We start from the raw sequence: 14701 nt of genomic DNA, 5'->3' as shown, positions 1-14701 counted from the left end.
AGATAAAAAGTTAAAACATTTAAAAAACTATTTAAATGAATTATTTTTTTGTATTGGAAAAGAAATGGAAACTTAAAGAGGTTGGAATGAATTGAATACATAATGAAATACATCACTGCAAAATAGTTGAACAAATTATGACATATTTACATGAACTGATGGAGAAAAATGTGAACATAACAAGAACAATTTATAATGTAAACATCAACATTTAAAAAATAAGCAATTTTGAAAGACATAATAACTCATACTAACTTCTTGACAATTCCAAAGGACCAATAATGAAGAATCTTATACTCATGAAAAGGAGATAGTTTTATTAAGAATAAGATGTGTTTTTGGAGAGAGACAATATTGGGAATTTGTTTTCTTGATTTTGCTCATTTTTACAAGAGTTTTCTTTTCATTTTTTCCTTCAGTGGGAGAAATTTGAGGGAAAAAATGTTTGACAATTGAAAAATAAAATAGAATTTAATTTAAAAAGTAATAAATTTTTAGCAAAAATGCTCCATTATGTCAAGAACTAAGTCTTAGCTAAACTTTTCATCTTTTTCATTACCAAGCACAGTACACATCATATATTAATAAATTTTCATTAAATTAAATTGAATAAGTAAATGTCAACAGAAATAATTCCTAAAGAGGAGCTCAAAAAGTATTCTGAAAATGTCTGGATTATGAAGTATATAGCACCATAGAGAGACTACTTGGAAAGGGATAGCACTCATTTACACACATAAATTCTGATATGGTTATGTTAAATCAGTTTCATTACTTTAATGTTGCATGTTTTATTTCTTATTAGGAAGGAGGAAAGGAAGGAAGGAAGGAAGGAAGGAAGGAAGGAAGGAAGGAAGGAAGGAAGGAAGGAAGGAAGGAAGGAAGGAAGGAAGGAAGGAAGGAAGGAAGGAAGGAAGGAAGGAAGGAAGGAAGGAAGGAAGGAAGGAAAGTAGCAAAGAAAGAGAGAGCAATAAATCAGAGTATGAGGCAGATTTATGGCATTTGCTGTTTCTGAGATGTAAATACCCACGCTGAAAATTTAACAATTCAAGCCTGCATCACCTAACTCCACCATATCATTTGGTGAAATCTTGGGGTTAATTGACATTTCTATTATTATTATTATTATCCATCTGCATTTTTTTCATATAGATGTTAGTGGATTGTGATTGGTTTTTTTTTTTTTGCGAAACATTTGTTATTGTCTTTTGACCAATTTACTATTGGGGATTGGCTTTCAGTTTAATATAATAAATAAATACATACATAAATAAATGAATGAATGAATGAATGAATGAATAAATAAAATAAAGCAGAAAAACTCAAGTTATACATGTCTGGTATCAAGAAAGCCATAATTTTTTTATCTTCTTTGATTCAGAATGAGTTACTTGCCTTGATGTACTAATCACAAAGTTCCAGTAAATAATATCTCAATTAATAAGTATTTTAAGCCTGTGTACTATAGTTCAAAATATGGTGGTACATATGATATGCATACTTGGATTAGGCATATTCTCTTTGTTTTATTCAGCAACAGGTGTCAGTAAAGAAGTTCACAGTTTACAATAATGACTTGCAGTACGATCATACTTGTTTATCCATTGAGATAATTTTTGTAAATATTACTTATATTTTAAAGATTTGGATATGGAAACTCAGATCACTAAAGCAACTTCTCTGGAGTCATACAAAGAATAAACATCAAAGGAGAAAATCAAACCCAGATCTCCTGACTCTAAAACTCATTCCACTATGTCACATTGAGTATGTAAAAGTGGCCTGCCTCCTTATCTCACAATGAAAGTACCTGGTAGATTTAACACTTCCTATAAATAATGGGTGAAAATTCAAAATGTACACACCAAAAAAACTTCTCCCTTTCCATAGGCATTTGCTATGAAAAATGATAAGAACATTTCATATACCTTTCATTATGTCATAAGAATATCACAATATTTTGTTGTATCTCATTGAGAATGTTTGAAAATTAGAGATACCTGGGAATATGTATCTAGTTTAGAATTAAGCTGAATTTTTATAATAGTAAAAATTCATATTTATATAATATTTTGTGTTTTGTTTATATGTTTAATAAGTGTAACATGTTTTAAAATGCTATGTGTAATGATATGTTATATATCATAAGCTATGTAATTAAATATTTAATTTAATTATTTAAAACAATTAATTTAAATAATTAAATATTATCCAAACTCATAACTCCTTTCTTAGGCTTAATACAAGAACTATCCATTCCATCATTCTACTTCCTCACACTTTCCAAGTTTCTGTCATTATCCTCAAAAAATTATAGCTCCCACAGGAATATTATGCCCTCTGTTCATCAGTAAAGCAGCTTTGTTTAATACAAGTAGCCTGGGGTTTGTGAACTTTAAAAAAATGTCCATATGTGTATTTCTATAATTAGTTTCCTTGCTAATCCTACATATTTTATTTTATACTTCTAAAAATATTATTCTGACATGCTGTGTATTTAATACTAATACAGCAAAAGTTGACAAATATAGGCTATGTTTCCCTGAGAGTTATTTAACCTTTCTGTGCCCCAGGCAAGAACAGGTATTGATCTTTATCCACAGAATTTCATTAATAAGAATTCTCTTTACCAATGAAATCAGAAGTCCAGTTTCCATCCCTTCCTCTCCAAAATATGTGCTACTCCCTTATCCCTAGTGAATTGTTTGAAATTCTTCTACTTCTACAACAGAATTTTTTATTTGTCATAAGAGTTAATAAATGATATTGCAAAACCCTCTACACAATTTTGTTGTTCATTTGTTTCAGTCATGTGTGTGACCTCACTTAGGATTTTCTTGGCAAAGATACTGGAGTAGTTTGCCATTTCCTTCTCCAGCTCACATTATAGATTAGGAGTATGAGGCAAATATAGTTGAAGGACTTGCCCAGGATGACACATCTAGTAAGTGTCCAAAGTCAGATTTAAACTGGGACCTTTTTGACTCCAGGTCCAACATTCTATCTATTACACCACCTAGCTGTTTCCACACAATAGGCTGGTTCTAATATGCCTGTTTTATAGGTACTAATCTAGTAAGGAACTATATCTATAATATATCTATAATCTAGAAAGGAACAATAGTTGAGCTGGGAAAAAAAAAACGAACACCTAGAAACCCTGAATCCCCAAATCTCCTATCTAATTCCTATACAGAAACCGAGATCATCCCCTGTCAAATTATTTATAGGAGATTGATTCACTTACTTAATGTGACAAGAAATATTTCTAATTATATCCATTCACAGCCACAGTCATTGCATATTAAGGTAGGAGATTGCCAAAAATGTTTTGCCAAAAATGTTTTGAGAAACGAAAGCAGAGGAGGCTGCTGTGTTTGCAAACTGGTCTCTATAAAAGTGCTACTGGGGCTGCTCAGTCCTGTCCTTCCTCAAAATCTTTTAAGGTATGTGCCCACATACATATGCATGTCTAGAGGTATTCATATTTGTGGGAAAGGGGGAAAATGATATATGAATTTCCCATGCAGCATCTTCCCCAGATGAGAATTCTAATCCTTTTGGATATTGTACTGACACATCACTGTGCTGCAACAGTTATTTCCTGGAATTTTAATGTTACATCCCTAATGATCCTGGTGCTTTAATGATTCCAGCTTTCAGCCCCTATCTGACAATCATATGATCACTAAGTAGCACCTTGTGATTAAATAAACTGTTTTCTCTCTTCCTGCCTATCCTTTGCAGTGATCTGCTTTGAGCCTGCATCTTCTTCATCTGGTATCATAAGAGGTAAGAGTCTAATTTAATCATGCCCATAATAATAGTAATAATAATGTTTCACTTTGGCAAAGTGCTTCATTGTTCATAGTGTTTTCATATTTTTTGTCTTATTTAATCCTTACAGTAGCTCTGAGATAGGCAGGGACAGCATTACTATCCTATCTTTCAAATGAGAACCCTGAAACCTACAGGACTGAAGTGACTTGTCCAACATACCCCAGCTAGTTAATGATGATTCTCTCTGAACAAAAGAACAATGATACTGTTGTCCATTAACAAGTAACTTCTTTTTGTATTAATATTAAGAATAAGAATATAAGAAGCAAATGATCTTTTGAAATAGCTACTCTGACTTATTCTAAGGCTAGAGCAACAAACTTGTGAAGGAAATACATCATTTTAGACAGACTATACGCTTCTTGAGGGTAGGGACTGTTTCAGTTTGGTCTTTGAATTTTCAGTGCCTGACATGTACTAGTTCTGATATTTTAATTAACTCTTGCTACTTAGGAAAGATCATAACCAAGTCATAAGATGGGAATTGCATATATAATTTTCCTATTCCCCCAAATACGTGGGAATCTATGTTAGTAAATTAATTCATAATTGCCTAGTGACCAAAAACATTAGCAACAGACAGAATGGCCTTTCTCTTATGGAGAAAGTCACTAATCTCTATATAGGTTCAAAAAATCTCCCTTTTGGCAATTTTTCAAATTTGCTTTCTATCATATGAATGAATTATTATTGTATGTATAAGGTGATGCAGATCCCATCAAGGTATATTTGATTCTCTTTGAGAAATCTGGGATCTGGTGATAGATAGATAGATAGATAGATAGATAGATAGATAGATAGATAGATAGATAGATAGATAGATAGAGTCAGCTGAAATAGTGATTATTCTTTATAAACAATTAAGTAACTGCTCTACAAATTACTCTGTATTTTATACCAAGGAATAAATAGAGGAAGGGGAAACAAGAAATGGGTTTTAAGAATCTCTGTTTCACTTGCCACTTAATGCCTCTGTTGTCAATGGTAATATTCCTCCATTTTTTTTTTTGTGGAACATTCTTAGGAAGACAAATTAAAGACAATTTTGCATTGAAACTTCAGACCAGCCATATTTTTCAGGTCAGAGGAAGGGTAAGGTCACTACATTTTGAGGGCCAATAAAAATAAGCTAAATAATTAATAAAACAAGAATGCAAAATAATTTCTGTGTGTAAACAAGTCAAAGACAAAATCTAAATTGGGCAAAAAGTTCTGACCGAGGACTTAAAAGTACTAGGTTCCAATTGCAGTTCTGCCACTCTGTGTCCTTGGACAAATCACTTTTCTTACCTGTGCCCTAGTTTCCTTCTCTACAAAATGAGAGAATTGCACTAGATAGTCACAAAAGTCCTTTTTCTCTCTAACCTTTTATGACTCTAGGAAACATCTTTGACCCAGAATCTGTGCTCCACTCAACTCTCTAAAACTAAAAGTTGCAAATTGGTAGAGGGAGTTTACTCACCAGGAGTTCTCCACACTGATGAAATCACAAGTCCAGTCCAAAAATTAAAAACAAAAAACAAAAAAACCAAACCCATACACACTCAATACTCCACGGGTAACATGAAACTGAGAGAAAAACATTCTGATGATAGTAATCTTTTCTTCACCCATAAACCAACTTGAGGAACACAATTATGCTGAAAAGAAAAAAAAATTATATTCCTGGAACTATTAACTGAATTTTCAAATTGAACAAAATTTGTCAAATTAGTCATTCAGCCTTCGTTGAATTATTTTCTTATCTCCATCCAGTTTGTTCCCTGAAACAACTAGAATATTTAATATGCCTTTAGTTATATAGGTAATTTATGACAATTTCCCAGAATGACTTGGATTAGAAGGGAATTCACTTCATTTGGGTTCTTTGAAAGCTCCCCTTTTAAACTCATTAGCTTCTTGAAGGTAATGAATTTTAGTTTAGTTTCATCACAGTGTCTATTACATGGCTTTGCACATACCAGGTGTTCAAAAACTTGTGTTGACTGACTGAAATTTTAATTCCCTTGCACTTTCAACTGATGGCTCAAAATACACAACATGGGATTGGATTTAACATGTCATAAAAAAAACTAAGCTGTTAAAACACAAGGCTTCAGGATCAGTGATCTGATCTTGTCAGGCATATCTAGTAGCACAGAAGAGTGATCACTGAACAAAAGCCAATAAAGGGAAGTAAACATGGCAAATGGTCTCTCTGAAGCTAACTCAGCAGGACTATTTTCCATCCCAAATGGGATCATCCTTTTAACAACTGGCATGAGCTATGCAATGAACTTGCTATAATGCCTTCCACATTTTTGGTTGCTTTTTTTTTTATCAAGGCTTATTTTTCCATCTGTGTAAAGAACTCCTGTGTTGGAAATTTCCTGCACCAGTGCAACCTGGCAACTCATCTACAACTAGCAGTTTTAAAGAGTAATGGAAGTATTGAAAGGTTAAGTGATTTGTCTATGGACACACTATCCAGAACATGCCAGAGGTGGACTGGAGATACAAAGATATAAATTAAATCATGGCTGCCTTCAAGAAACTTACATCCACATAGACATATATCTATCAAAAATGTTTATATTTTGGACTAGATCTATGGCATAATTGTTATAGGGAACTCCTAATTAAGAAACTCCCTTTTCCAATTCAGATCAGTGCCTACTCTGCAGTTTATGGTCTTCAAGAATTGCCTGGGGTCCTGAGACTTTAAATGACTTGCTTAGAGTTTAATAGCCAATATGTACCAAAGATAGCTGAGGTTTTTATGATTCCAAGGCAAGCTCTCTAACAACTATGCCATTCTACCTCTCACATATCAAGCCGAATATGAAATTTAAAAATTCAGAGGTCTGGAAGCATTAAAGAGACACTTGTGTGGATTGGGTATGGGGAGAATCTCAAGAAAAGCCTTCTTTAGGAGATGGCAAGGCATTTTTTCTTTGTTTTACCTTTCAGGTTCCTTCTCTGGAAAATGAAGAGGTTCAGCTACTAAGTTAAGTGATCTTTAAGTTCCCTTCCATCTCAAAAATCTCCTAATTGTATATTTATTCCCCTTCAGGTCCCTTACTGTGTTGCCACCAATAAGCTACAGCCATGAGTTCAGACGCTGAGATGGCTGTTTTTGGGGAGGCCGCTCCTTACCTCAGGAAATCTGAAAAGGAGCGGATTGAGGCCCAGAATAAGCCTTTTGATGCTAAGAACTCTGTCTTTGTTGTGGAGCCCAAGGAATCCTATGTGAAAAGTACTATACAGAGTAGAGAAGGGGGAAAAGTGACAGTGAAGACTGAAGGTGGAGCGGTAAGTAAGAAAAAAGGTGGAGGGGAACGGAGGTGGGGGGGGAGAGAGAGAAAGAGAGAGAGAGAGAGAGAGAGAGAGATTTTTTTAATCAGCTTAGTTGATATTTACTTGTTTTCTTTTTGTTTTTGGCCAGACTCTGACAGTAAAGGAAGATCAGGTTTTCTCCATGAACCCTCCCAAATATGACAAGATTGAGGACATGGCCATGATGACTCATTTGCATGAACCTGCCGTCCTGTATAACCTCAAAGAGCGTTATGCAGCCTGGATGATCTATGTGAGTGAACACATGTTCTGTAGCAATTCATTGATGCTTGGCATTAAACGAAACTTTTATTTTAAAGCATTAATTAATAAAAATTAATTAATACTTGGTTCTAGAGATAGAAATACGAAAGCAAAAAAGACCGTATCCTAAAGGAACTTATATTCTTGTTGTGAAAGCATAAACAAAATAACATATTCAAGTTATTGAAACTTATGAAACAAGCCAGCAGTTCCACCAAGATCAACAAATTAATTAAAGAGAAAAATCTGTGAGCTAAAAATGCATTGTGTAATTATTTCCCTTCTTCATACAGACCTACTCAGGGCTTTTCTGTGTCACTGTCAACCCCTATAAGTGGCTGCCAGTGTATAACCCAGAGGTGGTGGCTGCCTACAGGGGCAAAAAGCGACAGGAGGCCCCTCCCCACATCTTCTCCATCTCTGACAATGCCTATCAGTTCATGTTAACTGGTGAGTGTTTCAATATTAGCCAATTACCCTAAAGTATGCTAGAAACTTGATAACAACAATAAAAATATACTAACAAAAAAAAAAAGCATAGCCAGGGCCAGTACCTTGAAAGTAAAACATTCCTTCAAAAAGATAGTAGGTCAACAATAAATCAATGGGAAATATGTGTAAAATAAAATTCAGTTTCAAGATATAGAAAGAGAACATTTTTAGAATAACTGTCTCAATGTACCAGTTAACTAGAGCTAAACTCAATTCAGCTAACTTAATTGAACTTGAATTCTGCTTTTCAATTATGCCAAAATATATGGAATACTTGTAATACTTGTAAGCTTTATCTTTGCCAACAGCAAAATTTCAAGAAAGCCAACAGATGACTTACATAGACAATTTTACTTAAGAATCAATAAGTATTATTGAAGTAGAGATTGATACCATAACATTACATTTAAATCTTGGCAAGTGGTGAATGAAACATAAAACTGACATTTTTCACTATCTCTTATATATCTTAGATTATGCCATAATTAATAGTTTATGAGTATAAACTTCATTTCCTAAGGAATATTTTATGATCTACTTATTCTTGGAATTTTACAAAACAAAAAAAATCTCAAAATGGCATGACAGTTTATAGGCTATCATTTTAAGAGAACAATTCTTTTGGTACAAACTTACTCTTTTTGGGAACTTAAGTATATTTAAAACTTGCATTTTCTTTTTCACAGATCGGGAAAATCAGTCAATCTTGATCACGTATGTATATATCATATTGGGGACTAATAATTGAATTGTTTGCAATTGTTTGAGATTCTGATCATTCCCTTCTATGGATTGGCAGCGGAGAATCTGGTGCTGGAAAGACAGTCAATACCAAGCGTGTCATTCAGTATTTTGCAACAATTGCAGTGACTGGAGACAAGAAGAAGGAAGAACCAACTCCTGGAAAAATGCAGGTAAGTTCTTTCTGGCACTGAAGACAGAGAAGGGTGTAACTAATTGCAGTAGCCAAGGATCCCCTCTTGCTAGATAGGACTTGTGACAATAGCAGAAGGCAGAGCTAACCTGAGGCTAGGACCAGTGAATAACTCACAGGAAAGGCCTCACTTCTAGTATTCCTTTATCTATTCATTCATAAAATTAAATTTATTCAATAAACATTTATTCATCATCATTTTAATGTAAAACATGGTTCTAGTTCTAAGGAAGATATAAAAGTTAAAATACTTTCCTTGATCACACTGACATTGCAGTCTAGTAATGGGATCAATTCAGATAACACAAGGTAAAAATATAAATGGAGAAGTGCTAGCAGAAAAGTGCCAGTCAGTGATGCAGAAAATTTTTAACTCAGTTAAGAGTCCCTTTAAATTCCCTTCCCACTCATAAGAAACATGCAATAGCAACTAAATTATAGAGCAGGACCAGCGGAATCAGCAGACTGCAGAACATTTCCCCTAAAAACATTCATCTCTTATTCTATTTATTTTAAGGGGACCCTTGAAGATCAAATCATCAGTGCCAATCCCCTGCTGGAAGCTTTTGGCAATGCCAAGACAGTGAGGAATGATAATTCTTCTCGCTTTGTAAGTTTCCACCTATTCTTTCTTACTTATCAAGTATTAAGACTGTTATATCTATGTAATGTGCCAGTATCCCTTAATACAGTTCCCAGAAGAAGCATAAATAAATTATGTATGCCCATTGATATGTAATAGAACAACAACAACAGAAAACTCTTATTTTTCCTTTTAAAGGGTAAATTCATTAGGATTCATTTTGGCACCACAGGGAAACTGGCTTCTGCTGATATTGAAACATGTAAGTGCTTTGAAGAAAGTAATCTAGCCTTCTTCTCCTACAGATTATCAAATAAAATATCAGATTCTTTTCCATTTTTCAACTTGTCTTATTTATTTTCAATCTTTATGTTTACACTTTTTCCCCTTTAAACACACCAGACCTATTAGAGAAGTCCAGAGTTACCTTCCAGCTCAAGGCTGAAAGAAGCTATCATATTTTTTATCAGATCATGTCCAATAAGAAGCCAGAACTCATTGGTGAATAAATCTTTTCAATTTATATTCTAGAAGTAAATAATTTTTCAAATAATTTCTACTGTAATGTTTCATATGAAGGAAATAATTCTTTCTACTTTTGCCCATTTGTGCAGAGATGCTTTTGATCACCACCAACCCATATGACTTTGCATTTGTCAGTCAAGGGGAGATAACTGTTCCCAGCATTGATGATCAGGAAGAGCTAATTGCTACTGACGTAAGTTACATAAAGTCAAAAACAAAATATTCATTTTCACTTGTGCAAAATACTCAAATTTCATTTGTCCATTTTAGTAGAGGCAAACCTGGCATAAAAGATGCCTGATAGACTTCAGAGAAAGGGGGACCTGGGTCCTAGGTCCACTACTGACATATACTAGCTATGTAAACTCTCAGTCTTAGAAAGTTTCCTAGAGCACAAAAAGGTTAAATCAGGTTAAGTTAAACCAAGCATCATTTATTAAGAGCTTACTATATGTCAGTCAGGGGCAGCTAATGGCACACTGGGCTTGCAATTAGGGAGTTTCATTTCATGAATTCAAATCCAGTCTCACATACTTATTAGCTAGATGACACTGGGTATCAGTTTGTCTCAGTTACTCATCATAACATAGGGAAAGAAATGTGTTCCAGGAAAACTCCAAATAGGGTCATAAAGAGTAACATGACTGAAATGACTAAACAAAAATAAATTTGTCAGTCAATGTGCTAAACCCTGGGGAGGCAAAGAAAGACAAATATATGGTCCCTGCCTTCAAGGAGAATAGTCTATGAAGAGCTTCAAATGACAAACAAAAGAGTTTATATTTGATCTGGGAATTAACTGGTAGCTGCTGGGGCTCATCGAGGAAGAAGGTGACATAATTAGACCTATGTTTTAAAATTTTAGCTTAGCAGCTGAGTGGAGGATATATTAGAGCATGGAGATATTTGAGGTAGGGATATCAGTTAAAAAGCTATTACAGGGGGCCACTGGGTAGCTCAGTGGATTGTGAGCCAGGCCTAGAGATGGGAGGTTCAAATCTGGCCTCAAGACACTTCCCAGTTGTGTGACCCTGGGCAAGTCACTTAACCCCCATTGCCTAGCCCTCACCACTCTTCTGCCTTGGAACCAATACACAGTATTGATTCCAAGATGGAAGGTAAGGGTTTAATTAAAAAAAACAAACTATTGCAATAAATATTGAGAGTAGGGATGTAGGGACTTACCCAGGAATTGTAAAGCTAATATATATCAGAAGCCAGACTCTAATGCAAGTCGTCCAGACTTCCTCAAGACTTTCAGAGGCTTACTCTCTAAGACAAATTTTAGCACAGAGCATATAATGGTGTCTAATCCAGCTAATCTCTTCTTTTAGCAGTATCTAGGTTTGGAACACAGAGGAAATAAAAAGAGGGGCAGGAAATTTAAAAGCAATCTGCAAAAATAATCATTCACATTTGCATGGTATTCTAAGATGTATAAAATACTTGCTTCAAAACAGTCATAAAACAGATAGTTCAAAGTATTAATATTCTGATTTTAGAGATGTGGAAATAGGGCTCAGAGTGATAATGTAACTTCCCCATGGGTCATAGAGTTAATTATGTGTCCGAGCCAGGACTTGAACTACTGGGGGCCATCAAAGCCTTCTGTTCAGTCTTCTAACTTGCCTAAGGCTTGTTCCAGTATATAAGAAAATCTTAGGAGATGAGACAGACAAACTTTAGAGTTTACCTGTCCTCTAAATAAGAGATCTTTTCAGTTCCTACTGAGAAATGTTACCAGGAAGGCAAATGAAATTTGTTTGGTTGGCAAAGAAAACATTTTTGGAAAAATTTGCACATTTATGTCAAAAATGTCCATGTACTTTCAGAGTCAGTTCTGCCACAGTCTGAGCTGGTATTAGAGAACGTCATAACAAAACACTTAGTCCCCTCTTTACTCCATATTTCATACTCATAGAATGCTAACTATGTAATACTGACCTGCTATACTAGAGAGGAAAGAAAACCAAAACACCTCTAGATTTGTGTGAATGAAAAAGAAAAGCAAGGAAAAATAAGAAAGATTTGCTGGGAATCATTAGAGGAAAGCAATGTGTTGAATTTATTATGTGATGGAGTAACTCCCTCACCTAGCAATGGAGAGCATCTTACAACTTTGACCATCTCCCTCATACCTATTTGTGTTGCATGTTCAGTCAGTCCCCCTTTTCAATTATATGTGATTTGAACTTGAGTCTGTTTCATTTATCTTTGAAAGCCCCCACATGCCTAGCCCAGTGCATCACATGCTTAATAAATGTCTATTAAATAGATTTAAAGATAATTTGATTGTGGATAATTGATATTAGTGAATTAATTATATTAAATCTTTTGTCAGAGTGCTGTTGATATCCTGGGTTTCAGCAATGATGAAAAGGTGGCCATTTACAAACTAACAGGAGCTGTCATGCATTATGGTAACATGAAATTCAAGCAAAAGCAAAGAGAGGAACAAGCTGAGCCAGATGGCACAGAAGGTATTGATAATCCTAGATTATATTTATAAATGATAGGTTTGTCTAAAAATAATCTACTTGTGTCATGAAAATATTTCTTGTTTTTGTGTACCGCACAGTGCCAAACACAGAGAAGACACATTTAATATCTATTACTGGAATAACAGTGTTCTAGCAACAGAGTCAAGGGTCAATCCCTGTAATATATATCATGTAAAATGAAGAATGTAGCCACATCAATTTAGTTCTCTCCACTGCTCTCCAGTTTCCCTCTGTCTATAGCTTGTATTCTCTTTTCTATACAGCAGCATGGCCTGAGCTAGTTATTCTTCCCAGATGTCAGATTCTTCACCTATAAAATGAGATTTCCTTCTATTATATAACATTGTTTGAATCTGTGCCTGGAATGAAGAATTGTTTTCAAGCCATAGGGCATCTGGCAAAAGAGAGATATATCCTTTCAGATTTACAAGTATGGGATACTCCCTCCTCTGGACACTGAAGAGCCAGATGTGCAGGTGTCAAAAATGTCATCTGTATATGCCTACTATTTTTCACCTAGATGAGTCTTGTTTTAGAGTGTAAGTGTGTAAGGTACAAGATGTAATGAGTCACTTTCATTACATCATATTTTGGTATTTCTCAGAATACTGTCACTTTGCTGTCGAGATATTTACAGAATCTATTTTTTCCCATTGTAAAAGGTTATCCTCTAACTCAAAATACCAGAAAAAAAGGGGGAGGAGAAAGGAGGAATACTTACATAATTTTCTGATAGTCTGCATAATACAAATGGGCACTTTATACAAAATATTGTGTTCATGTGTGTGTGGTATATATATATATATATATTATGCATATAAATACATACATATATACAAAATTCCCTTTTTTTGGTTGATATTACTATTAATATGTAGTCTAGTATTAGCCAATCTAGATTAGTTTGATCAAAACATTTAAGCCAATCTCTTCAACAAATGAGGTAAAAAATGACCTAAACAAATTTGCCTCAGAGCTGGCACATTAAAAACAAAGTCCCCTGAACTTTTATATTGCTGTTACTTGATATTAACAATGAAAACAACAAAACCAAACATATAGTAAGTGTGTATTACACAAAAAGAAGTGTGCTAGGTATTACAGGAAATAAAAAAAAAATTAGATTATACGTTGTAACAGTCCTGGCTTTCCTCCCTTCTCATCTGGACTATTTAAATCAATAACCTCCGAACTGACCTCCTAACTTTGAGAACTGCTCTAGTCACGTCAGTCCATCCTATACACTGTTATCAAAGTTTTGTTTTGTTTTGTTTAAGAGCAGAATTGACCATTTCACTTTCCTGTGAACTCTGTTGGTTCTCTATTGCCTCTAGAATGTAAACACTTTGTTTTGCTTTTACACTTAACAAACTTGTCCCAACCTATCTTTCTAGACATTGGTATTACTTCCCCTTCTACATTCTGCAATCCAATTCAAGTGGCACTCTCTTTTTACACATTGAACTCCATCTCCCATCTTTGTGACTTTGCTTCCCATTTTGGAATGTCTCACTTCCTTTTCACTACCTGTTAGAATCCTTATCTTCCTTCCAAGTTCTGTTCAAGTACCATTTTCTACATAAGGCATTCTATAGTGCCCAACTACTAGCTCCAACCCCTCCCCAATACCCCAACCAAAAGATCTTGTTTTTGCATAAATATTTTGTTAACTTATGCATGTGTATAAAATATATATTTTCTCCAATATAAGTTCTTAAAGAACCAGGACTGTTTAATTTCTATCTTTATATCTTCAAATTGGCAGGCAGCTAGGTGACACAGTGGAGAGAGTGCCAGCCTTGGAGTTAGAAGGACTTGACTCTGTGATCCTGGGCAAGTCTCTTTGCCTCAGTTTTCCTCTCTGGTAAAATGAGCTGGAGAAGGAAATGGCAAACCATTCCAGTTTCTTTGCCAAGAAAAACCCCAAATGAGGTCAATCGACTCAACAACAACAACAATGAAATGCTTTAAAATACTTAATTAACTAATTGATATAATCCCTTTCCTATGGAACTAAGACACTAGCATAGCTCAAAGGTATCACTGTAGACCACTAACATTTTGCTCACATTTGTGGGTAAAAGATTTTTCAAACCAGATAGTCCATTTTAAAAATCAACAATATTCATAAGTCTAAATTACTAATGAGAAAATATCTTTGTAAATGAATTTTTGTCAGAATTGAAAGTTGGAAATTTTGGAATTAGAAACATCAAGATCACAAATAGCATGTTGTTAACTACTCTT

The 14701-nt window shown here is 34.5% G+C and overlaps 1 protein-coding gene across 2 annotated transcripts in view; it reads left to right on the top strand.

Moving 5' to 3' along the window:
• Nucleotides 1–3366: 3366 nt before the first annotated feature.
• The window catches only part of MYH4 (myosin-4), a 35063-nt gene continuing 23728 nt past the window's right edge, over nt 3367–14701 (top strand). The window contains exons 1-12 of one of the 2 annotated variants that reach the window (XM_001371494.4): nt 3367–3446; nt 3748–3792; nt 6893–7131; nt 7265–7408; nt 7713–7869; nt 8598–8625; nt 8711–8825; nt 9363–9455; nt 9627–9690; nt 9831–9929; nt 10043–10146; nt 12295–12433. In XM_001371494.4, the coding sequence (XP_001371531.1) occupies nt 6928–7131; nt 7265–7408; nt 7713–7869; nt 8598–8625; nt 8711–8825; nt 9363–9455; nt 9627–9690; nt 9831–9929; nt 10043–10146; nt 12295–12433 (1147 nt within the window). In that variant the 5' untranslated portion in view covers nt 3367–3446; nt 3748–3792; nt 6893–6927. Of the gene's footprint in view, nt 3447–3639; nt 3793–6892; nt 7132–7264; nt 7409–7712; nt 7870–8597; nt 8626–8710; nt 8826–9362; nt 9456–9626; nt 9691–9830; nt 9930–10042; nt 10147–12294; nt 12434–14701 lie in introns of those variants that run through there. The other variant, XM_056817440.1, reaches the window with a different exon arrangement.

Source organism: Monodelphis domestica, chromosome 2 (genome assembly GCF_027887165.1).
Source record: "Monodelphis domestica isolate mMonDom1 chromosome 2, mMonDom1.pri, whole genome shotgun sequence".
In the NCBI taxonomy this organism is placed as follows: Eukaryota; Metazoa; Chordata; class Mammalia; order Didelphimorphia; family Didelphidae; genus Monodelphis; species Monodelphis domestica.
Note: the sequence above shows the minus strand (reverse complement) of the source record. Positions and strands in the feature narration are given on the sequence as shown.